Here is a 25,971-nt window from a genome sequence, read left to right as displayed (position 1 = left end):
GTTGCAAGTCAACCTTTAAATGAAGAATTATAACGCATAACAATTAATAAAGTACCAATTGTTACGTGTAATAATTCTTTATTTAAATACTGTTTGATATGAGTTATCATGAAAGCGAAAAAGCATTAATGAAAAAGACTCGGTACAATCAGTCATGACGCTTGTTCATCAGGAACTTACATGACTTAAGTGATTGTCAACCAACACAGAAACATTCTAGAAGCTATAACACTCAGTTTAATGCGTGTCATTCATCTAAAGGATAGGCTATTTGAGATTTGTGTGAACAGCAGAGCAGACACTCACAGACACGTGCCTGCTAAAATATCAATATACAAGTACAAGCCTTGATATAAAAGTGTCTGGTTATATATGAGATTGGTGAGAATTAGAGGTCAGGTGTAGTGGTTAGTGGTGAGACCAACTTTTGATCACGGAAGGATGTCTGTCAACATTCGTTGATGTGATGAATTGCATTGCTTTTCCTGCTCTAGTCCAACTACAACATAGGTGTGATGATGCTATGAATAATGGCAGATATGGACTATCTAGGCATATTAAAGCCTGGTTCCCATATACACCGCAAGCACCGGCGACAGCACCGCAGGGCTATCAGCGGTGAAATGTGAACCTACCCGCTGAGTGCCGCCGGTAGTCAACGCAAGAGATCAGCGCTGTTCAACTTTCGCGAAGAGCCGCAGGCAAAACCTTCCCAAAATGCACTGCACAGGTGAAGGTCAGCATTTTCAAAACGGCATGGCAAGCAAACATTTTTTATGTGATTATTAGCGATGCAGCTTTATGTGACCAGAAGCCACCGAGCCTAGCGTCGCAAGTGTTTTGCTGCACAAGATTAACGCCAGGGTCTCGCATTCAATATGGGAACCATGCCTTACCCTTCTGTTCAGCATTATTGAAACTAACATTTTTTCACATTCGTGTGAAGTAATAGTGTTAACACAAAAAGCAAAAGTTTCCTTGAAGGCAGCCAACATTCTAATATTCTGTAAGTGCCTAGTACCAGCTTATTGGCTACTGACCACACCAGAGTAAACGGCCGGCCGGAGTAACAGGCTAGCTACTAAGTTAAGTACTTTTGCCTGGTAATATAAAGCATATTTCTACTCTCTATTATATTCTGTGGCTGAGGTGTTAGTCATTTGATATGAAGAGGATAAGGCTGCCCTCGAATGTGACAAAACATTATCAGTGGGAAAACTAGCAGAAGGTAGTAAATACCGTACAAAAGAGAAACGAGCTCATAATTGTAGTTGATCAGCGGATGCAAAGAAAAAAGCTTCACTTTACTGGCTGACGCAGTCGGGCATTTTAACGACATACATGTAGATATGACATAATATATATAATAATAATAATATATAATAATACATATACATATATTATATGTAAATATGACATACACGTAGATATGACATACACATAGATATGACGTATACGTATATATGACGTACATGTAGATACGACGTACATGTAGATACGACGTACATGTAGATACGACATACACATAGATATGATGTACATGTAGATATGACGTACACATAGATATGACATACACGTAGATATGACGTACACATAGATATGACATACACGTAGATATGACATACACGTAGATATGACATACACGTAGATATGACATACACGTAGATATGACATACCCGTAGATATAACATACACGTAGATATAACATACACGTAGATATGACATGCACGTAGATATGACATACACGTAGATATAATATACACGTAGATATAACATACACGTAGATATGACAGAATGAGAACCAAAAGTGTGGTGCCAAATGTTGAATCAACTCAAACCATCTTTAAACTTGATAATAAAGGCACTCCGAGTTGTTTATTGAACCTTAAAGGTTTACTTACAACAAAATTTACATTACAGTTATTTGGTATCAAAAGATTCACCATGTCTTACTCTGCTGTGTTGTAGGTGCAAAATATGTGGAAATGTGATTACAAGCTCTTAAAAGCTAAAAAACGAACAGTTAATCACCGCCATCACGAAACCGCCGTAGATTGGAATCAATTTATTTCTCTGACGTTGTCATTACATTTGGTTATTGTTTTGTCACGTGATGTTCTCACGTAAATTGAAAGGCCAATAAAAGGCTCAATATAAAACTTCTCGTAGCACTAGTTTATGACAAACACTTTGGGTTTTACCGAAGACCCCGTATCAAATATAGATGCTCGCTACTTTACAGTTTTGTTTTGGCTTGGCCTGGTCGTAATCTGATAATGTGACCTATACTTCCTGCCAAACAGCGCGAATAATTTCTGCAACATTTTTTGATTATCACAGGTGACCAACAGGCTCGTCATGTTTATCAGACAATGATATGTACTCCTTCGAGCTAAGGTTAAAAAATTAAACGAATTTTCACAGTAGGTTATAAGATATCAGTGCTGAAAGTGACAGCATTACAATGATGATGAAATAGACGCGTAAGAACAATAGACATGGTTTTATTGAATGCGTGAAGTATATTTGTGAAAATATTTCGATGAATGAGGTTGCGTGAAAGTGTAAACAGAAGCCGTCGTGTTCTGGTACATCCCATTTGAGCCATTTTGGAAAGGGATTCTTATCTACGGCAGTTTCGTGATGGCTGCGATTAACTGTTCGTTTTTGAGCTTTTAAGAGCTTGTAATCACATTTCCACATATTTTGCACCTACAACACAGCAGAGTAAGACATAGTGAATCTTTTGATACCAAATAACTGTAATGTGAATTTTGTTGCAAGTCCAACTTTAAAGAGGCTTCATTTGTGCCTATGGAAAAAGATACGAACAAATCATTACGAGCTTGGTCTATGTGGGAGTTACGCACTCATAAAATGACTAGTTTAAATCGTTTGGTGTATGCATGTGCCAGTTGTGACGGCTGAGGCCATTGTAAAATCTTGCCCTTTATTTATACAATGAAAATCGGGTCCTCTATTAAACAGATGATATGTTTTTGCTTCCTACTGCTAAACCATTTAGGCAAACGCACATTGTAAACATGCTTAAACACATTTAATACACCTTGCCAACACACTTAACACACCTTGTCAACACACTTAACACACTTTGTCAACACACTTAACACACCTTGCCAACACACTTAACACACCTTGTCAACACACTTAATACACCTTGTCAACACACTTAACACACTTTGTCAACACACTTAACACACCTTGCCAACACACTTAACACACCTTGTCAACACACTTAACACACCTTGTCAACACACTTAACACACCTTGTCAACACACTTAACACACCTTGTCAACACACTTGAACACACCTTATCATCATGCCGCAACACAACACACCTTTTCATCATAGTTTCATAAAAGGTTTACTAAATGCAATCGGCATGAAATCGGATAAGCTAGCCTTTTTCCTAAAGTAACCTGAGAACCTAATCAAGAGAGTTAAAACAAAGTTTGTGAAGTATAGCTTGTTCGTGGAAGAGAGAATTCTTGGACTAGATAATCTGTTTACCAAGCCTTAATACAGAAAAAAACCATTGGTTGTTACATTGATAATTTAACATGTAAAAAGGCATGCTGTTGTTAGATAGCTGGTACGAGAGTTAATTTAGTGATTAACATAAACATGTCTCTAAGAAGCTTCTCTGTTTTACTCAGCTTTACACACAGCACACTCAAATACATACAAATATTAGCTATAATTTTATGTCTCGAGTTAAAAAGTCTCAAGTTGAGGTGACCCCCAAGTTGGACTGTAAAATGTGATGAGCCATAACAATAAACTGCAACAAACCTACGCTTAACCATTGTGTGTAGTTTCTCTGTTCTGTCATTTCAGAGAGACATTTGAGATGAGATTCGAGTCAGGGATATCCTCCACAAGACCATGCCCCAGCAGTAATTCACGGGTCACGGCATAGGCGCTTCAATAGACAAGGGAACAGATTGTGAAGCTATTTTCCCGACAAACTGTCAAATACGGGCAATAAAATCTCTTAATCTGAATGAAGATATGAACTATAAGACACAAGGCAGAATTATTGGACTCAAAATAATATAGAGGTTTGAATGTGTTCTTGGAATCAACATATCGTAAAACCTCCAATTGAACGCCATGGCGCTCTGTTTGTCAACCCTTCCCCTATGGTGGTGGTCAATTGGAGGCGGCGTTCAAATAGAGGCCGGTTGTCTATTTTTTAAATGGCCCGTCAGAATTTTTGGAAGATAATTTTAGCCCTATCGCGGGTGAAGAGAATGTCGTCTATATTTTGCCCTTTTTTTCCGGTGGACCGATATTTAACATTTTGAATGCAATAAATATGCCAGCTTACCTCTAACTTGTCAAAGATCTCTTAATAAAAATATGCATCAAGAAAGCGAAAAATATCTCTACCAGTTGATTTCTATTGCTTGCAGTTGACCTGCGATAATATTATAGCCTGTGTCCTTCTTTGCAATTTGTTGGCATTTTCAATTTTTATTTCATTCTAAAGTTGAAGAAACATTTTTATTTTATATCTATATTTAACAATCTTGCATAAAAACTCATTGCAATCACTGATATGTTTGCTACAGTTTGCAGCCAAAACTAGCTTTTTATGTGCAATAGAAGTGGAGTTATGAGCATCGATCCATTGTAAGCCGTGTTAAGATAGCCGCAAAATGCTATTAAATAACATGCTATAAATCTGCATATTTACAAGTTATACAGCAATAATCTATCAAATGATACAAATATATTATATTCATGAACAAATGACACAAACGAACCGCACTTATATTACATGCAGAAACAGAATTAATGTTTTTAAAACAAAAATATATTTCCATCGTTTGCTTGGATAGCTGTGTTCTGATTGTTGCTTTCGATGAAACGAACATCTTCTAGTTGTCGAATACCTTCCACGATGTCTTCTAGCTTCAATTCTTCTTCTGCACTGATGAACCAGTCGATATTAGTGTCCAAACAATTTTTCGGCAAAGCAAAACTTTCACGTGCTGCATTTAGCACTGATGCAGTGCTAAAAGTTTGCTCGCTAAACGTATAACCTTTGGTCCAAACTTTGCGAACCGGTTTTTGTATGCATGTCCTTTGAAGTATTAGGATCGGGTTAAACAAAGAACTACTATTAGCTTGAGATAGTAGTTATTTCTATGGCGTTGCTTTCCAAGTTCTATCTACCATCGTAAACTTAAACCGTTTTTTATATATGTACATGTACAGTACTTCGAAGCATCAGGACTTCGTTAAACAAGGAGCCACTATTAACCTGAGACAGTAATTATTTCTATAGCGCTGCTTTGAAAGTTTTTCTTATATATGTAGGCTACTTCGAAGTAGGAAGACCGTGTTAAACAAAGAGCTACTACTAGCCTGAGACCTTTATTGATTATTGCTACGGTGTTGCTTTCAAAGTTTTAACAAATAAAACAAAGCTTTGGAATTGGAAAACGAGAAAATTAATTGTTATTGATATAAATGATTGATTATTAATACGATTTTGTGGACACTTTTCTACTGATCAGTTGATAATATAGGCTCAAAAAGATCAAATAATATTAAAGTGGTGGTCAATTGGAGAGTGGCGGTTTATTTTTCAACCCTTCTCTCAGGGTAGCGGTCAATTGGAGGTGACGTTCAAATAGAGGTGGGGTTCAATGAGAGGTTTTACGGTATGTGAGCGCCATGTAGTGAATATAGTTTCATATCACAAGCCACAAAGTAACAAGGGTGACTGCATACCAAGGTTCACAGTTTACCGAGAGTCACCCCAAGGTAATAGAATAAAATGAATCGACCTGTCAAGGGTTTGTGTGGGGTGAAGAAAAGCATTTCACCTGCCAGGCCGAATGATGGTGAAAAAGCCAGTCTGGCTGAGATTCACCACAGTGGAACCAAGACGATGACTTTCAGAGTGGCCCAATGTTCCACCATCATATATAACATCTAGATATGGCCAAAGTTCCTGGAATTCCTAAAACAACACCACCCAGAAACTGACCTCACATCCACTGATAATCAAGACCTCACTGAAACTGGCCTCACATCTACTGATAATAAAGAACTTACTACAAGTGAAATCACACCTACTGATAATAAAGACCTCACTACAAGTGACCTCCCATTTACTGATAATAAAGACCTCACTACAAGTGACCTCACATCTACTGATAATAAAGACCTCATTACAAGTGACCTCACATCTACTGATAATAAAGACCTCACTACAAGTGACCTCACATCTACTGATAATAATATAATCTACATATATATATTTTTAAAAGTTTGTCTTCTGTCGTCCTTGGGTATGTCCAGCCTTAGCTATTAAAATTTTAGAATTAAAATTTCACATTTTGCTGAACTTGAACTCACAAAGGTTGCAACCGCAGTTTTGCAATCCAGTCTTCTAAACCCGAGACTACGAAACCTCTTTCAATTTATCGCTCTTACTACATAACGTACACATTCTTTTTTGTTTTCACATCCAAAATAACGTTTCAATTGAAACTCTATGAACTCTTTTAGCTCTATGAAATGCGATGCTTTTTTTTCCTTGCCGTACTACGGCTAATTTGTTTTCAGCAAAAACGATATCAACAATAGATTATCTCAAAATTAAAATTGGGGATTGTTGTATGATTACGACAAAATAACGATTTTTATTGGGTTTTCTCAGTTTGTATCAATAGTATGATTACAAAATCATCTGTTTCGTAGTTTACATACTTGCTATTTATTTCACATCAACATTTATTTGCTTTCTTAATTTTTTTCCGCTGCTCCGAAGACTTTTTCCTAGCCACACTACGCTTCCTTAATTCTGATATTAGCGCATTAATTTATAGGTATTTCCACGGTAAATGACGTGTTAACTGAAATTCTATGAATTCTATTAACTCTATGAAACACAATACTTTTTCATCTTCGCCGTACTAGAGCTAATTTGTTTTCTGCAAAACGATTTCAAGATTATTTTTTCTCGAAATTTAAATTTGGCGATTATATCTCAATTCAACGTCATCCGTTATTGTAAAATTGGTTCGCAAACGGATGATAAACAGTGATAAAATTTTAGTTAAAAGTTTACTAAAATGCATACAAAAACTTCTTTCAAGTATGTTTGTAGTAAGCAAAATTCATATAAGTTAGATTCAGCGTTTATGTTACGTCTGTCTTGATGGTAATAACTCTGCACGTAGAACGTTGTAATGTTACATTTTTTGCAGATCATACCCACAAAATGCACCAAAGTTATTGTAGGTAACTATAGTTACTAAGGGTAATATATTTTTACTATTTTTAATGATGATGATGTTGATGATTTTTACCATAAGGTGATTGCATTAGATAATTATTACGGGTTTCTATACCACTCTATACGTCTATATGATAGTTTCACATTATGATGTCAACACTGAAATGAACTAAAATCATATAATCGTACACGAAGTAATGTTTCATTGTAATCATAGCTAAACAGATTATATTTAGCCATTACTTGTTAATGACATCACATATACATTTAAACACTTCAGTTTGCATCATGCGGTTACCTGTGTACGAACTGTGCTGATCCCACTGCTTATATTCGCGGATGTTAAGGCTAATGGCTCATCCAACTGCCTGCAGAGATCTTGAATCAGTGGATAGTCAGGAATCCTTACACCAACCAAAGGATTACCAGGGTTCAAGTCGGGGTTAAGCGCTGCCTTCCGAGCAAATACCAATGTTACAGGACCAGGTAAAAGCAACTCCAACAAGGCTTTTGATATAGTCACCCTACACCATCTAAAAACAACAGTAATAGAAAATAATGATACTCCATTTTAAGTAAAAAGAAATGAGGAGTTCCTGGTCACAGCTTAAATAAAGATAGCGATGAACTTTGGATGAGCTAGCGGTGATGATCAGATACTGTAAATGAAAAACAGGATAGTTAAAGATGAAAAAAGACTATGGTAATAATGACGAAACATGATAGTAGTGTAGTACACCTGCCATAGTTGTCATGATGGTAGTGTTAGACACCTGCCATAGTTGTCATGATGGTAGAGTTAGACACCTGCTCTAGTTGTCATGATGGTAGTGTTGTACACCTGCCATAGTTGTCATAAAAAGTAGTGCAAGTCACAGGTGTCTACAAGAAATAGAGCAAGTCACAGGTGTCTACAAGAAATAGAGCAAGTCACAGGTGTCTACAAGAAATAGAGCAAGTCACAGGTGTCTACAAGAAATAGAGCAAGTCACAGGTGTCTGCAAGAAATAGAGCAAGTCACAGGTGTCTGCAAGAAATAGAGCAAGTCACAGGTGTCTACAAGAAATAGAGCAAGTCACAAGTGTCTGCAAGAAATAGAGCAGGTCACAGGTGTCTGCAAGAAATAGAGCACGTCACAGGTGTCTGCAAGAAGTAGAGCAAGTCACAGGTGTCTGCAAGAAATAGAACAAGGCATCGGCGAAGATTAAGATAAGACACCGGTGTACATCTTATAAAACTCATTCTCTAAACCAGGGGTGTGCAACATGTTTCTTTTGAGGGCGACTTTTCAATATTTGAACAACACCTAGGGCCAACAACCTAAAATAATGTAATCTAATAGAAAACTGTGTGTCGAGTTGAGGAGACTGAGAAAATATAACAATATAAATAAGTACATTTTTTGCAAACAATAAATACAAACTTTTATTAGAATGAGTCTGTAATATTGGACCAAGAAATTGAGACAAACAAATAAAGTGCATATCAGTTAATTAGTGTGAAACTTGGTATTTTGCGTTTTACAGAACTTTTCAATGTCCGCTTTTACTGATGTAGTAGCAACTCAAAGTTGACTGGTCAGGTGTTCATTGGTGAGTTGACTTTGGTACCTGTCTTTAGTGAACTTCATTTTTGAAAAAAAACTGTTCACAACAATACGTACTGCCAAAAAGTGATAACATGTTTCTAGCATGCAGCTCTAGATTCGGATACTTTCCAAATACATATTTTTTATAAAAAGTTACTAAATCATTATTAGTATATGCTCTCCTCAAATCAGCATCTGATTGTAATTCTATCATCTCCATTTGATAGTGGTCAGGACTGTCTTCAGGTACCATGTCAAAGGGCTGAGAAAATAGTTTGAACTTAGGTTCACATTTCCTAAAATCAGCAAACCTCGTTAAAAATTCGGAATGCAACTTGTCAAGTTTTTCAGTATATTTGGAGCAATCTATTTCTGGCAGTTCTGCTTTTCTGACTGCTAAACAAAGAAAATGAGTAAGTTGTGTTTTACTCAGTTGCTTCCGAAACAGTTGAAGCTTGTTTTCAAAGGAACATATGTGTTTAAACATCTTGTTTACCAACTGAAAGTTGCCTTGTAGTTTAACATTTAAATCTGAAAGATGTTGTGCGATGTCAGTTAGAAAGGCAAGGTCATTTAACGAGTCATCATCAGTTAAACAAGCAACATCCTGCTGCTTATTAACCATGAAAGTCATAATCTCCTTTCTCAGATTCCAACATCTTTTTAGCGTACTAGCTCGGCTCAACCAACGCACTGCAGAGAAGTACACAACATCTGGGTAATCTGAATCGGTAATCTGAATCGAGTTCTTCTAAAAATGCCTTGAATTGGCGATGATTGAGTCCTCGAGCACGAATGTAGTTCACACATTTAACCACACTTTTCATCACATCAGTAAAACCAAGAATTTTTGTGCATAAATTTTCCTGATGTATAATACAGTGATTCACCACAACCTCTGGCGAACCTATGGCATCTAAGAATTTCTTGGTGAATCCATTAATTTTCCCTGTCATCGAAGGTGCCCCATCAGTTGTTAGGCCAGCGAGCCTAGAAGGGTCCAGTTCAAACTTATTCATCAGCTTCACTACTTGGTCGCAAATGTCTTGTCCAGTGGTTGTTGAAGACATACTGGCCATGTCTAAAAATTCTTCAATTATTTCAAAATTATCTGTGATGCCTCGTATGAAAACAACCAATTTGGCAGTGTCACTAACATCTGTGCTTTCATCAAGAGCCAAGCTATATGATGTGCATCTCTTTATTCGTTCTTTCAAAGTCTCTTCAATGTTATCTGAAAGCTGGTTAATCCTGCGTGCCACAGTAAAACAAGACAAACTGGTTTGTTGCAACAACTGTTTTTTTCAGGACAGGCGAAATCAGTGAATATACCCAAGCAACTTTTTACGAATTCTCCATCACTAAATGGCTTCCCTTTTTCTGCAAGTAACTCACAGACTTTGAAGCTAAGCTTGGTTACAAGCTCAGAGTCTTTCTTATATGAAGTAAACACCCCTTGTCGTTTCTTAATTGCCGCGGTCATCTGTTCCAGCTTGTCTAATCTAGCTTGGCCTAACAAGGTATCATACGAGGCTGAATGTATTGATGTGTAATGTCGTTTGATGTTGTATTCCTTCAATACAGCGATTGTAGCTTGGCAGATTACACATATAACACCTTTGTTGTGCTCAACAACAAAATATTTGCTACTCCAATCTTTAGTGAAAACTCTTCCTTCAACGTCAACTTTTCTTTTCTTAGTAGCAGACATGTTTAGCTACAAAAAACAAATTTCCTTGACTGTTATATTACCATTGCAAAAAAGCTTTAATAAGTACAATCAGATGACACAGAACTGGGTAGAGTTGATAAATTTCATTTAAATTTGGGATATAAGTTGAAGAAAATATTTTTAAAATATCTTAATAAAAATTGGAGGAAAAATCTAGCCCAGAATGTTCAACTTACCAAAAAAAATTATTTTCATTTTGGTTAGCACTTACCAGTAATAATCTTTCCCAATCTTATTTTATTAATAAAGAGTGTACTGTCCTTACGGGGTTAAAGAACTGAGACCAACTGATTCAGGTTTATATTGTTTATTTGGAACCCAAACCGTGAAAACTAAAATAAAAGCATAACATAATGACATAAAACATTTTGACATGGGTTTATATAAGCTTATATAAGTAGGCAATTTGAACAATTCTAAGCAATACAAAATCAATAAAATATATAAGTTCTACAATATGCAAATGCTACAACAATTACATGAATGATTGGTAATAATATAAATCGCATACCTCTTTGGCCTTCTATCCAGGTAAGACAGTAAAAAGACTTGATCACTTGTATGTCAAGCTATGACTGTTGATAAAGTGTAAATATTAAAAAACTACATGCTGCCAACTAGCAGAGTAGCTTGGTATAAAATGGCTTAGTACAAATCAGCAGAGTTTATATATTGTTGGCTATAACATAAACAAAAATACAATTTATTGCAACATGGCAATGCAAGAGCTACGAATCTTTCTAGCTTAGCTAAAAATACACAAAAAAGGATTAAAATGGGCAATTTGATTCATAGGCAGCATCAGTGCAATCTACAAGCATAGGTTATATAAACAAGCATCACTAACTAAGCTATTATATTGTTGTTAATGCGATGATGATCTCATGGCTATTCCGTAGGCGCTAGGTGAATGAGAGTTTGTTTACTACTCTAAAACACCCGCATCGCAATGCAGGGGCCACATTATCTTAGCCTGTGGGTCGGATTGTGGCCCGCGGGCCGCCTGTTGCACACCCCTGCAGTGTAAACGCTTGCGATTTGGCAAGCAGCTATAATTTAATTTGGAGTTATATCCTCATAGAATAACTTGATCGTTTGGCATAGCTATTCATAGCTATTCATGAGCAGTAGCGCAAATTAGTAACAAATTTTGATTGTTATTACTGCTTTGTAAACTGACTATTAGCTTGGCTAGATAACATTCATGCAATTGACAATTTATGGTTATCATTACATTTATTTATACTTCACCTTTTGTAGAATTCCGTTTGAGATTACATAATAGCAGTAGCAATAAAAACTTCACCATTGATATAGTCTTGGCCATTTTGACATCTAACTCGGTTTGAGATTACATAATAGCAGTACCAATAAAAACTTCACCATTGATATAGTCAAGGACATTTTGACATCTAACTGGGTTTGAGATTACATAATAGCAGTACCAATAAAAACTTCACCATTGATATAGTCGTGGCCATTTTGACATCTAACTGGGTTTCTTTAGCTATGCATTGCAGAAGAATTAAAATCTATCATTTGTGGATGTATTCTCATTACTAGCCATATATTATTATTACTATACATTAAAAGATAACAAAATATACTGCTACCCAGTTCAACTGCAGCAATACTAAAAAACACACGACCTAAATTTTCAATTTATCACTACGTATGTTCATGTGAAGTATGCTGCTTTCAGCCATCCAACATTCTTATTAATGCAATGTATGACAGCCAGCAATAAAATATGCCACAATCTTCATTCACATTTTGCATCATTTAAAATTCTTGCACTGCAAATCTGTTGCAATATAAGTTAGCAGATTATATCCATGCTCTTCCTAGACAAACATGGATCATGAACTATAGTATACTATGCCATACATGTGGAATATTGGCAATACATACTTGTAGAAATGTGGAATACTGCCAGCACATACCTGTAGACTTGTGAAATACTGCAAACACATACCTGTAGACCTGTGGAATAGTGCCAACACATATGGCAAGAGGTTTGGTTTCGATGCGGTTTTTAATTACATAAATACGGTTTACGGCTTTCTTGCATTGTGCAAGAGAAGCTATCCCATATATTGTGTCAGTCGGGAGAGCAATAACCCCACCAGAACGGAGTGTGACAATCCCAGCAAGTAGGTGTTTTGCATCACCTGCAAGTAAATAGCAAAACTCCTAGATAACCCCAATTACAAAAACAGACAATTTTCTTGGAGACGTTCATTTGTGCTAGAAAAGGCTTATGAGATCAACCCAATAGTTTTTGTTAATTGCAGCCAACAGCAGACAGCTAACGTGATTTAAAACTGGTGGAGGCACATGCTTATTGTTTATATGTGGCCATTGTTGTCACATATGTAAAGCTATTGTAAATTAGTGATAGTGCTAAGACAAATCAGCGGGTGACAATTGTTGCACCCATGTAGGCTTTAGATCCCAAGCTACCTTTTAAAAAGATATAATGAAATTAATTACATATGTGATTGAGGCAAAGAATGGAACAAATAAAGCAATTTGATGAACAGGCGCTATGGAATAAGTAAAATAAGTAATAATTACATAAAAGCATCTTACATTTCTGTGGTGCAGACAAGATCAGAGGCTTCAGATGTTGCATAGTTCTTGCTCTCTTCCTAAGAAACAAGGGCAAACTCTGGAGAAGATGCAACGCATCACGCATAAGATATGCTCCGCCAGTCAAACTTTTGTTTGTATCAATTCTTTTCTTTATATTGCTATTAGCTTTTTAGATATGGCAAAAAGCAGCAAAATAACATTATCAAGTATCAGCCAATGAAGGGTTAGAATAGAAACTATCAAATCATAACTACCAGATCAAAACGTTAAAAACAAAAACCATTAGACAGCAATACCTATATCACGAAACACTCCATATCAAGTGAATCTTTTTTCATCCCTTTGTGAGGAAACTGGTTCAGAAAAAAGCTAAATGAACATGTACAACAGAGTTGCCTATGGAAAGGCACGGTGATATGTCTGCAAGATAAATTCAGCTCGCTGCTAGTACATTGTTACTTCAAAAATCCTCTAAAGTAAATTTCAGAAGTGTGAAATTCAGACTGTAGGTTTCAGGTCTTATCAAAAGGAAGGCTATGCCATCAGCAAAGAGGTCGATGCCACCTCATGAAAAAATGAAAGTAGATCAGATGACAGAATGGAGACCTTTCTACGAGGGTCATGACCACACTGGCAACAATTGGAGATGGTCAGCTAATCTCTCTTATTTTATAGAAGAGAGTTGCCCTGTAATCGATACATTTTTGAATTGTAGCTGAGTAGGTTTTAAAATGACCTCAAATCAAAATTACATCAAAATCTTTATCCAGTGACTGGCAAACTGACTAATCAGCCAGAGTTACTCAAGATTTCAATCAACAGGAAACAACAGCTGGAAAATTGCCCTCGGGGCTCTGGTACCAGGCAATAGGTGTAGTGTAGTGCTGCTTCCTGCAACTTCTGATTTGGAGTAAAAGTTAGAAGTTTCAAGCCATCATTTTTTTCTGAAAAAAGGAGACAAAGAGAGTTTCTCTGAAAACAATAAGCCTGAGTGAAAAAGGAGTTGCTTGGTTGTCTGATTTCAACCTGACTCAATTCTTTTTAAACTGTTTATCTTATTTAGCTCAAGCAGTCAGTCTTGAGATGGGCAGTTAAAACAACACATGTGTTGACATCCTTGAAACTTGAACTTTTTTGGTATAACTTACCTAGCAGTAACCCAAATTATGATCTAATTATCTGCAGTGTTAACAAACGGATGTGAATATTAAACTGGAGATCATCAAAACATTTCAAATTAGTGCTTTACAGTTCCCATCTTCATTACTAGTTTTGGAGTTTTGGCAAAGCAATGCTGTACAAAAAATAGCGATTGTGAAAATTTTGACTGTACTACTTTATACAACATCATTTCATCCAATATTATACTACATCCCTTCATGTGAATTGAAAGGGTGCCAAACCAAATACCAACAGACAAAATTCCAAAAAATAAGACAAAACCCAAATAAATATTTGCTGCATAAAGGTTGGTCAGGTAAAAATAAACAAAAAGCCATTCTGATTATCAAATGGTAAGATTGCTGCAAATAGAGATTAGAAACATCATAACTAGTCAGTTTAAAGAAACCCACGGAAACACATCCTCGGCACAGAAAGACTTTGTAGCAGTTGTTTAGATGGGACTGCGAAAGACTACTGTAGAATTTATATGAGATTTGCCACACTGAAACACTGAACTAAATTGTTGATGACCCATGTCAAGTTAGGGTCAGAGTTTGAATTGGAGGAAAGGTTTTTGTTTAAAATTATCAGAAAAAAAGTAGAAAAAAAATTTCAATAGATAACTTTAAAAAAACCTACAAAAACAGTCCACACATTGACTGCAAACAAGTGAAACTTACAACACCGACGTTTATCAACACATTCCTCGATATATTTTGTGAAAATCCTCAATTGAAGCTGATAGCTAAAATCTAAATAGCCATTAGAGGAAATGAGTTGAGTTATAATGAGCAAGAATTATTTATAAGTGGCTCCCATGTTGGAAGCACATTTAGCATATCTTCACAATGCTCCAAGCATGGTCTTCTTGTTTTTTTTTCTGGTTTTTACATGTCTTAATCTCAGGTAGGTACAATGTACAGGTAGGTACGACTACAATGTTTTGGGTTTATCTTTTTAGTAAAAAACTATATGAGTTCTTCTACTCATTGATGCTGCTACCACAGTTCAAACGTATTCGAGTTTGAACTGCCTTTGTTGGAGCTGTTGGCTTCAACAAAGGCAGTTCTTAATTTGCAACAAAGAATTTGTTGATTTGTCGTTTCTAAAATCTCTCATGCATCATGCAAATCTTATTTTACTTGAAATAATTTTATCTAAATGTACAGTAAGCATTGAGTAAACACAGCCTCAATTTCCTTATGAATTTCCTTATGCCCCAAATGGGTGCCAACAAACTTGAATGTCAATGATGATTACCTATGATTAATCATGAAAAAGCAACAAAAATAAATATGAAATTTCCATCCAGCAAATAATACAGAATAATGCCATAAGACTCATATTAGACCTTAAGGAAAGGGGTAACATAATAGTAGAGCAGGAAAAGAGTCCATCAACAATTTCTAGTCAACTGACATGCAAAAATTAGACACTCACATTTTATAATTCGAAAAGAACACCGAATTTTGCTAATAGCATATGATGAACTCATGACAAAAAGAACAATCATCACTATAACAGCATTGTATTGGGAGCTCTCCAGTAAAGCTCAACAGATGGTCTGATTAGCGTAGCCCTTTAATAGTCATAACGCATCTTGCTGTCAAACACATTGGTAGAACATACATTGACAGAATAGTTAGATTCAAATTCTTAACTCGCTGCATACAATGGAGTCCTTATCCAATCAGAATGCTCGCTAACCTCCAAATCAATCGTGTTGCTAGGTGATAAAAATTTGGTCAATTGTACATATTGCTCGGGATAGATGTAGTGACGATTGTACACTTCGTACTGGGTGATAAATATTCGCTAATGTGAAAAGCAGCTGTGAACAAGCCAAGCAAATGTAGCAAAGCAGTCAGATCCCATGTTTGGCCTAATAAAAAAAAATCCTCCCACTACAACATCAGGACATAAGCCACTTACTACCTATGCTAAAAGATCTATTTATCATAATACCCTTTTGCTTAAAAGTTGACTTGCAACAAAATTCACATTACAGTTATTTGACATCAAAAGATTCACCAAGTTTTACTCTGCTGTGTTGTAGGTGCAAAATATGTGGAAATGTGATTACAAGATACCAAAAAGACAAGTGCATCAAAATCTGAAGTCACAGGAAGCATCTGAGCATTAGCACTCCACCAACATTTGTAGCATTTCTATTAAGGCAATATAGTCTATGCTGCTGATTCGTATTTTCTTGTGGCCAGATACCTTCTATGAAGTCAGTTTTATACCACTCTTACTGTTAGTATGTATTTTTTTTATGATCAGATATAGGCTATGCTGCTAGCTTTAAACTACTATTACTGTTGGTCTGTACTTCTTAATTAAATACTTGTTCTTCTGTAATAAAATTGAGAATCGAATATCGCATACTTGATGTAAAAATTGAATCAAAATGATTTTAGGGGAATCACCCAGCTCTATTCCACCCTAGATGTTACGTTATTCCAACAAAACCTATCAACATTTGGATCATGGGCAGCAAAAAGGGGAATGAAATTCAATGCCAACGAGAGCAAAACCTTGGTGTTCAACAGGCTCACTATGGATTCTATGCCAATATACAAGCTAAATGGGAAATTACTGAAGCAAATAGCAGAAAATCGCTACCTAGGAGTGATACTACAAGATAATGTGAGGATCAACCAGACAACTCCATTAAAACTATGACTCATTGTGTGGGCCAACCATCCTTAGTGCAAACAAACAGCAGTCTTTCTACCAAAGGCTGTCAAAAAAACTAAAAACCGCAATCTAGCTTTCTACCAAAGGCTGTCAAAAAACTAAAAACAGCAAAACAAAAACCAGTCGCACAGAGCAGCCGTGCGCTACACGTACACACAAGAGAGACTGGGCTTGCTTGTATTGGTCTGAACAATGATATACAGCCCCAAGGATAGCCGACGGCTCTCATATGGGCGGGGTTTAATGATGGAGCTCTGTTGGGATGAACCCGAACACGGCACCCGAACAAACAAATATGCTGAATAAAGCCCCTTGTAAATTTACAAATATTATGAACTATAGTGGTTATTTTACTTATCTGGTGAATTCACTTTGTTGTCAAATAAATATAGTATCCCAATATTGTCACCATTATGATCAGTCAGTTGCTGTGTTGTTGGGCTGATGAATTCGGATTAAGATGAGGCAGATGCATTTTGTATAACTGGTTTTAATGGCTACCGGAAACGAACCCCAGATAACCTCGAACTAATGATTAATTATATAAACTCAATTAAAGTATCTTTGAGATTATACCACATCCCCCGTTCCAGATGGATGTTTGCAAACAAAGCATACATAACCAAATAAGAAAACATATGTAACTCAAATATCTTTGGTAATAAACAAGGAGTGTTTAACAAGTGATTGTCCGATTGCAATGTTTATATGACTAGTATTGTCCGAGTCCATTTAGGGTGTTTAACATCTCTCTTGACTAGTAAAGCTCATAATCCTGGGTAAGATATCCTGGTACCCTCTTCGACCTCTGCGGTCTACTAAACCTGTGGTCTGAATCAACGTGCCTGGCCTGTGGGCTCTCTCGTATCGCCCTGCCCTCTGCGACAGTCGACTCAGACCCCCGACATCCACCTGGACTGGCCTGTGGGCTCTTTCGTATCGCCCTGCCCTCTGCGCCTCTGGTGGAGCCAGGAGAATAGACATCCTGACTACGTTTGGGTGTAGTCTGTAGTTCCTCCTCTTTTGTATTATTTGCAGATTGTTCCATGTCTACCAATGCACTCCGGTTTCTTCTGACTATCCCAGTATCTGTTTGGATCTGGTAGGACCTTGGTGCTACTTTCTTCACTACCATACCATCTTTCTGACTGTCCCGAATATAAACCATTTTATCCGGTTTGAGTTCTGGTAGCTCCTTGGCCCTGAAGTGCTTATCATGATTCAGCTTTGTAGCCTGTCTCCTGGCCCCCTCGCTCTCAACAATGTGACTTCTATCAGTCTTGTGAGGCATCAAGTTAGCCTGGAGAACAGGAAGGTTTGTTTGTATCTGTCTTCCCATCAGCAACTCTGATGGGGTATAGCCATTATCTAGAGGTGTGGCTCTATAAGTAAGCAAGCTCAGATGTGGGTCTTTGGGGTTTGATCTCCAAAGTCCCTTCACAGTTCCAACTGCTCGTTCAGCCTCTCCATTAGCTTTTGGGTAGCGTGGTGAACTCGTGACGTGAGTAAATCCATATTCTTCTGTAAATTTAAGGAACTCCTCTGAGGCAAATTGAGGGCCATTGTCTGAAATGACCATCTCACAAATTCCATGCACTGAGAAGATAGACTTCATTGCCTCAATGGTGTCTCTCGAAAGTAATGAGCAAAGTTTCCGGACTTCAATCCAACGGCTGTAGTAGTCTACTAAGAGTAAATAGTGACACTTTTGAAACTCCAACAAATCCGCCCCAAGACGTTGCCAAGCTCTCTCGGGGAGTGATGAAGGAAGAAGAGGTTCCGTAGGAGGTTTTGAATTGACTTTACAGACTCTACAGTTCTGTACCATCTACTGAATTTCTGTTGAAATCCTGGGCCACCACACAGACTGTCTTGCTCTCAATCTGCATTTAACTATTCCTTGGTGGGCTTGGTGAATAATGTCAAGCATTCTCAACCTCTCACTCGAGGGAACCACAATACGATCATCATAGAGGAGTAGATCATCAATAACTGTAAGATGCTGCTGCACTTCCCAGTAAGGTTGAACACTTAAGTAAGCATCTGTCTTGTAGACTGGCCACCCCTCTCGACAACATCGGATAACTTCCAGACATAATTCGTCTTTGTGTTGAGCCTCTTTCAGTCTGTCAACAGCTACATTTGAAGGAATAACACTCTGTGCGTATTCTTCAACTGCCTCGATCAACATGTGATCCTTTGTGCTTGGAGATTCTACTGGCGCTCTGGATAAGGCATCTGCCAAGCAATGAAGTTTCCCTTGCACATATTGAAACCTAGGCGCATACCTCATTATTCTTAGCCTCATCCGTAAGATTCTTGATGGCACCTGGTCTAACTCCTTAGACATCATCAATGGCACTAGAGGCTTGTGGTCTGTCTCTATAGTGAAAGCCATCCCTCGGACAAACTGATCGAACCTCTCGCATGCCCAAACGGTCCCCAAAGCTTCTTTCTCAATAGCAGCATAGTTCTTCTCCGTCTCAGTGAGAGATCGTGAAGCATACATCACTGGTCGTCTGTTTCCATCTGGCTGAACTTGCATCAGAGTGGCTCCCAAACCAATATTGCTAGCATCTGTGCTGACAATAGTAACTAACTTCGGGTCATAATGTGCCATAGTCTCAGCAGATGTCAGAGTATCTCTAACTTTGGCAAAAGCATCCTCCTGTGCTGGTCCCCATATCCACTCTCTCTTCTCTTTCAGCAGCTCTCTCATAGGAGCGTTGAGAATAGCAAGATTTGGAATGAACTTTGCCATCTGATTCAACATACCATTAATGCGTCTCAGATCTGTCTTACTGGTAGGAGTGGGGAAATCCTGAATAGCTGCCACCTTAGTGGGATCAGGTCTGACTCCCTCCTGACTAATAATATGACCTAGAAAAGTCAAAGAGGATCTCCTGAACTCGCACTTCTGAGCATTGAGCGTAAGTCCAGAGTCCTGGAGAATTCTAAGCACCTCTCTGAGTCTCTCATCATGTGTTTGTAAATCTTTGCCATGGACCAGAATATCGTCCATGTGGCAAACAACTCCTGGTACACCTTCTAATAGTCTTGACATAGCTCTTTGGAAGATCTCTGGAGCACTAGACACTCCAAAGGGAAGTCTGTTAAAACAATAACGTCCAAATGGTGATAGAAACGTAGTTAGTCTCCTAGATTCTTCTTCAAGATTGATCTGCCAAAACCCGCTGTTGGCATCGAGTTTACTGAACACAGAACTCTTCCCCAATTTAGACAAACTCTCCTCCACTGTCGCCATAGGATGGATCTCCCTTTTTACTGCTGCGTTTAAGCCAGTCAGGTCCACACACAAACGTACGGCTCCGGAAGCTTTGGGGATGGTGACTAGTCCACTGCACCAGTCAGTCGCTTCAGTCACTGGTGATATCACCCCAGAGGTGACCATCTCCTGTAATTGTAGCTTAGCCTTCTCTCTAAGTGGGTGAGGTATTTTCCGTGGTGTATATATACATGTGGGTGTTATATTGTCTCTTAAGGAAATCTTATAGGTATATCCCTTGAGCAATCCTAACCCCTTAAACAACTTGGGAAATTCTGAACAAATGTCATTGAGTTTCAGAGTTTCATTTACATGACAAGTTACCAGATTTAATGCGACACAAGCATTTCTACTCAAGAGCGAGGTATTTTGGTTTTTAATAACATAAGCTTTCTCGCTATGTTTTAGGCCTTTATAGGACATTTTAGCCTCAAATACTCCCAATACCTCTAACTCTTTTCCACCAGGACCATGTAGTATGGTATCAGGTGGAGATAACTTCATCTGGTTGACCCAAGGTTCTGCATGACTGACAACCGTTCCATCAGCTCCGGTATCCAGTTTGAAGATAGTTTGAAATCCATTGACATCTACTTTAGCTTGCCAACACTCAACTTCTCCAACAACTAGTTCACCTGTAAACAGGAAGTTGTCATCATTTTCTTCCTTGACCTCATTGATGCGTTTAGAACGACATACTCTCGAGTAATGTCCTTTCTTTCCACAGTTTCTGCACTCTGCTTCCTTAGCTGGACACTGATCTTTAGCGTGATTTGGAGTTTTCCCACACCAACTACATTTTTGTGCTTGACTGTTTGGAAATTTATCACTTGGTTTATTCTGCTCTCCACTGCTAGCTCTCGAGTGCGATTTCCCTTTAGTAGCCGGTTTTGACTGCTCAGAGCGCTTTCTAGCTCTGACAGCATTGACTGCCAGCTGACTGGACCCTCCACTCATAGACCGCATTGTAGTAGATGTAACCTCATGTGACCTGCATAACCGTACAGCTGTTGCCAGTGTAAGATTGTTGCCCTGAGAAATCAACCTTTTTCGCAGTTCATCTTCTCTTAGGCCTAACCCTATCCTATCACGTAACATTTCATCTATAGGACTTTCAGCTTCTGCTGGTGCCCCCTCCGCAGCACAATAGTTAAATAGACAACTACTTGCTAACGTTCTTAACTCAGTGTAGAAAGCATCAAAGGACTCTCCAGGGAGTTGTGTACGTGTGTTAAACTTATATCGTTCATGGATTGTATTCCTTTCACCTATACAATATTGTTCCAATATCTCTAAAACCAAGTCACAAGTCTTATCCACATCCCCTGTACCTGCATACCTAGCTGAGTTATCAATTATCTTGCTAGCTTCAGTACCAGCTGTATATAACAATAACTCTCGTTGGTATTCCAGTTCCTCCCCTCCCAACCTGGACAAGACATAATAAGAGCGCCACTTAGCTTTAAAAGTCCTGAAATTGGCCTCTTTGTTACTGTCTAATATTAATTCAGCTGGAGGGTCAATCCTTGGCATGGACCTTGGAATAACAACATTCGGAGCGGCTTCAACCTCCTCATCACCCATATTTACTACTATTTCGCTGCCACCATGTGTTGTTGGGCTGATGAATTCGGATTAAGATGAGGCAGATGCATTTTGTATAACTGGTTTTAATGGCTACCGGAAACGAACCCCAGATAACCTCGAACTAATGATTAATTATATAAACTCAATTAAAGTATCTTTGAGATTATACCACAGTTGCCATTCGCAAGCATTCGTGATATTAAGTCACAATCGTAAAATAGCTCAAATTCGGTTTTGTATTTAGATTTTGAGTATGAAAACTACACTGCACAGCTTTGCCTGCTGTCCCATCTTATTGGCTAGGTAAAACAATGTGAAGACGATGAAAGACTTTGTCATTTTATATTAGGGGTGGCAAAATATTAATCAAAAACTAGGAAAAAAAGCCAATGTTCGGGTAAATTATATTCAACTTTAAGCATATACTACAACCTTTACAAATTTTAAAATTACTAAAAGTAGGCAATTTGAAATGTCTTATTTTGTATTGTCAGGGGAGAAATTTGTAGAAATAAGAAACTAAGAAATAAGAAAGATTAAGACTTATTAAAATTAAATATTTAATAGTAATAAGTTTGTTTGTTTGTGTGTTTTCTCTGATAGTAATAATATTATGGTTCTATGGTTCTATGGTTCTATGGTTCTATGTGTAATGATTAGCCTCTGGACCTTGAGTTAAATTTCTCCCAAGACAAATTTTGACCGCAGACAAAGTGGCACTTCTGCCCCACAAAAATCAGACTGCTGCTATAAGGCCAAATTGAAATAACAACTCAATCAATGAAGATGGGCACTCCTTTTAGTCCTAGTTGCAATTTGTTTTGACAGTAGCTCGTTATTGCAATGATGAGCCCCAAGTATCAAGTTCAACACAAGTAGTATTGAGATGCACAGCCTACTACTGATTGTAGGCAATTATCTAATAACAACAAAAGTGCGCCAGTGGTTTGTTCTCAAGTGTCTGCAACTCTATTTTCCTTAACAGATCAAAAATAACAATGCTGTCTAGCCAAAGCAAGCAAAAATAACAGTACGCTTGTGTAAATGTAATTAGCCCTATTGGTTATGGCCTTTCTAAGTTTAATAGTTACGTGTCTGCGATGTGTGTAGTGAAGCGGCGTGTAGCAATGGCTCCTTCTGCTGGCAGGGGGCTGACTGTATTCTATCTTCTCAGGGCTTAGTAATTTTCCTGGCTTCCCAACTCCTGGGGAAAATCGCTCTGTTGTAAGTTTATTCTCCTCAATAGGGTTATCCTCTGCAGGCTATCTGCTGCAGGCCAATAGGGCTTATATTAGCCTCCTTCTATGCGCCCCTTTTCTATTTGGCTTGTTGCGCTCTGCCTTTCTCTGGCTCGCTGCCAGTTGCGCTCTGCCTTTCTCTGGCTCGCTGCCAGTTGCGCTCATGCCTTTCTCTGGCTCGCTGCCAGATGCGCTCTCCTTTCTCTGGCTCGCTGCCAGTTCCCCCATGCTTTGGCTTGCTGCCAGCTCCTCCTTATATACTCATTCTCTGATTGTTGACAAGTTTCATTGGCTGCCTCAGTTCATTCTTGCGTATCTTTTAACATTCCTGTAATGTCTATTTTTAGTAACTCCGATGTCAACCAGCATTCCTTTCTGACAGCTAATATCTGACGTCATCTTTTTAGGATTCCATGACGATGTTGGGAATCCCAATAAGCTAACAAGTCAATAAGCTAAGAGACTAAGTCGATATTTTCGACAAAAATGGCCATAACCTGAAAACCATCACTAGCTGATTAAAAACAATGGCTTTTGCTATAATACTCATCCTGAGACAGCTATACGTATGGTTATCTATCTAACATAAGGCAAAAGAGACATTTATGTTTCATATGATGCATTCTATAGTTATTACATAACTTTTTTTGTATTTCAAAACATTAGAATTCATGCGCAATTACATTATGATTTCACAAAGTCATTTTATCTATAATAAATGATGAGATAAGCTATACATATAAAAGTGTTGTAAATACTCTATCGGTTGATGGTCTGATGCATATCTGTCTCTGCTTGTGCTTGTTGTCACTCTGCAAAATAATACCGGGTAGTTATGTGATGTACTGTTCTCCTTTGTATGTAGTGGTGACAATTATAATTGATTCGTAGATGGTCATACACCTCCTTCATGCGTAATGGTAATAATCATAATTGGGGGGGGGTACATCTATCATGCTTGTTAATGCCTCTCATCAGTTGTAATGGTTAAATACGTTAAAGGGCTCATATGCTTGATATTTTTATCAGCACATGATTTAGTATGCTGTTTGTGGCAGCTGGGTGGCAATGCTTCAAAGCTACTATTATGCTGTCCTCGTAACGCTTCAATGCATCTAACGCTGATGCATTCCTATCCCAGCTGTTTCTCACGCTGACCTGTCAGCGCTTCAATCAATCATGCATTCCTAGCTGTCATATCTGATGCTTCGGCCTCCTATCTCTGTAGCTTCTCACGCTGACCTACATTCCGATCTCCGCTGACTCTCACGTTGACTTCCAAGCTGGCTTGTCAGTGCTTCCAACACTAATGCTAGCGTGGTTGCTGCCTTTTGTTACACTGTTTACAACAGACTCTAACTTTCACCGTTTCCAACTCTGACAGTATGAACGCATTATTTTGGTTAGGTATCACCCCTACATTGTAGAAATTCAAGGTTTGCTATTGTGAACTGCGGGTCTACTGACTGAATGAGCTAATGAAACGATAACAGCGAGTCGTGTTTTTCAAAACTTAACAAGGCAATGCGATCGCCTCGCGAGAGTTGTGTTAGCTCCGAAACCTAGGCTAGCATAATGCTAACAGAGCTCCATCATTAAACCCCGCCCATATGACAGCTGTCGGCTATCCTTGGGGAGCTGTATATCATTGGTCTGAATAAATGCTAAATATAAAGATATAGATTTTAAAAACTTGATCCAAAACTATTTATACTGGCATTTATCTGAGACACGTCCTTCACATTCCTAGATGCTTTAACGTAAAAAAATCAGTGAGATAATATCAGATAAACAAAGCTACCCTACGAAAAAAAACAAACCTTTATTTGCACACTGAACTTAAGTCTTAACAGTATTTCTGTGTTTTAAAATTGAAACGATTCTTGGTTTAGAAAGTCGTGTTGCTTGAATGTAGAGCTATAGCAAAATGATACATTAATTGTTGAACAGTAGTTGCTTTTCAAAAGATCGATGATGTAACACCATGCCAATCAAGTGAAAAGCGTGTCAAAAGTGCGAACTTGACTCGCGAGCTAGACTGCTTACGTTTTTTTGGTAACAGCCAGGGTCTGTACGAAAAAGCTGCGCGACCAATGTATAAAGTGTAAAAGGCTTCCTAGTTTCAAAATCAATAGGCCACGCCTACTATTTTTCTATAATCTTTATTGGAGAGATGCTAACATCAGAGCGGTACGGTTTCCCAGAGTCCCGCGATCGACAGAAGCGTATCAGAGCCATCGAGTGTTACACTCAATTGCTCTGAAGAGTATATGAAAGCTCGCGGTCAGGTATAATTGCAGTGGCTCAAAACCTGGTCAGTTTCTGGGTCGTTTTGTAGAGGTGGAGCTTAATCCGGAAATGCAAATGTGTTGCCGGCACTAAGCGACGAGGTTTTAAGCAAGTGCCAATGTTTAGTCGGTTAGAAATTGAGTCTAATCTTTTTATTTTTTTGTAACAAAATAAAGCATAAACATCGTTTTAGGCAAATCTTTAATCAAAAATATGAGATCTTTCATCAAACTAGCATAACGTATTCACATAGTTGTTTACCGTAGTTTTGTCTTGTTAAGACGAAATAGTAACATGCTCACGAAACGGAAAAAAATCTTCTCAAAAATACATCATTAATTATTCTGTATTCGTTTATACAGTGTGTATGAAAAATATCTTACATACGTTGTAATATGATTGCACTTACATGTATGTAACGCGGTATTACATAAGTTATTGAATATTTGTGATTATGTTCTAACCAAATAAAATGCACATTGAAACAATTGTCTACTTTGCTACCATTCTGAGAG

The 25,971-nt window shown here is 37.8% G+C and overlaps 1 protein-coding gene across 2 annotated transcripts; it reads right to left on the bottom strand.

Annotated features, from left to right (window-relative positions):
- Positions 1-220: 220 nt before the first annotated feature.
- Positions 221-25,089, bottom strand: LOC137404070 (threonylcarbamoyl-AMP synthase-like). Of its 2 annotated transcripts, none has more exons than XM_068090226.1 (7): positions 24,988-25,089; positions 13,190-13,248; positions 12,573-12,768; positions 7,576-7,810; positions 5,860-5,996; positions 3,815-3,944; positions 221-499 (listed from the first exon to the last, which is right to left on the bottom strand). In XM_068090226.1, exons 2-6 carry the CDS (start codon positions 13,230-13,232, stop codon positions 3,851-3,853), a joined length of 705 nt encoding a protein of 234 aa, XP_067946327.1. In that variant the 5' UTR covers positions 13,233-13,248; positions 24,988-25,089; the 3' UTR covers positions 221-499; positions 3,815-3,850. The 2 variants fall into 2 exon arrangements, with proteins under 2 accessions (XP_067946327.1, XP_067946328.1); XM_068090227.1 differs by having other exon boundaries at positions 3,819-3,944.
- Between the last annotated feature and the right edge of the window lie 882 nt (positions 25,090-25,971).

Source organism: Watersipora subatra, chromosome 9 (assembly GCF_963576615.1).
Source record: "Watersipora subatra chromosome 9, tzWatSuba1.1, whole genome shotgun sequence".
NCBI lineage: Eukaryota > Metazoa > Bryozoa > Gymnolaemata > Cheilostomatida > Watersiporidae > Watersipora > Watersipora subatra.
The sequence above is the reverse complement of the archived record's forward strand: the minus strand, read 5'-3'. Positions and strand labels throughout refer to the sequence as shown.

What these genes read in the sequence shown, in the direction of transcription:
- LOC137404070 (XM_068090226.1), bottom strand. Translation starts at nt 13,232, where the DNA reads ATGCAACATCTGAAGCCTCTGATCTTGTCTGCACCACAGAAAT. An exon ending in ACTATTCCACAGGTCTACAG is followed by an intron (nt 7,811 to 12,572) that starts GTATGTGTTTGC and finishes TGTTGTTTTTAG; the next exon opens with ATGGTGTAGGGTGACTATAT. An exon ending in ACCATCATTCGGCCTGGCAG is followed by an intron (nt 3,945 to 5,859) that starts GTGAAATGCTTT and finishes TGTCTATTGAAG; the next exon opens with CGCCTATGCCGTGACCCGTG.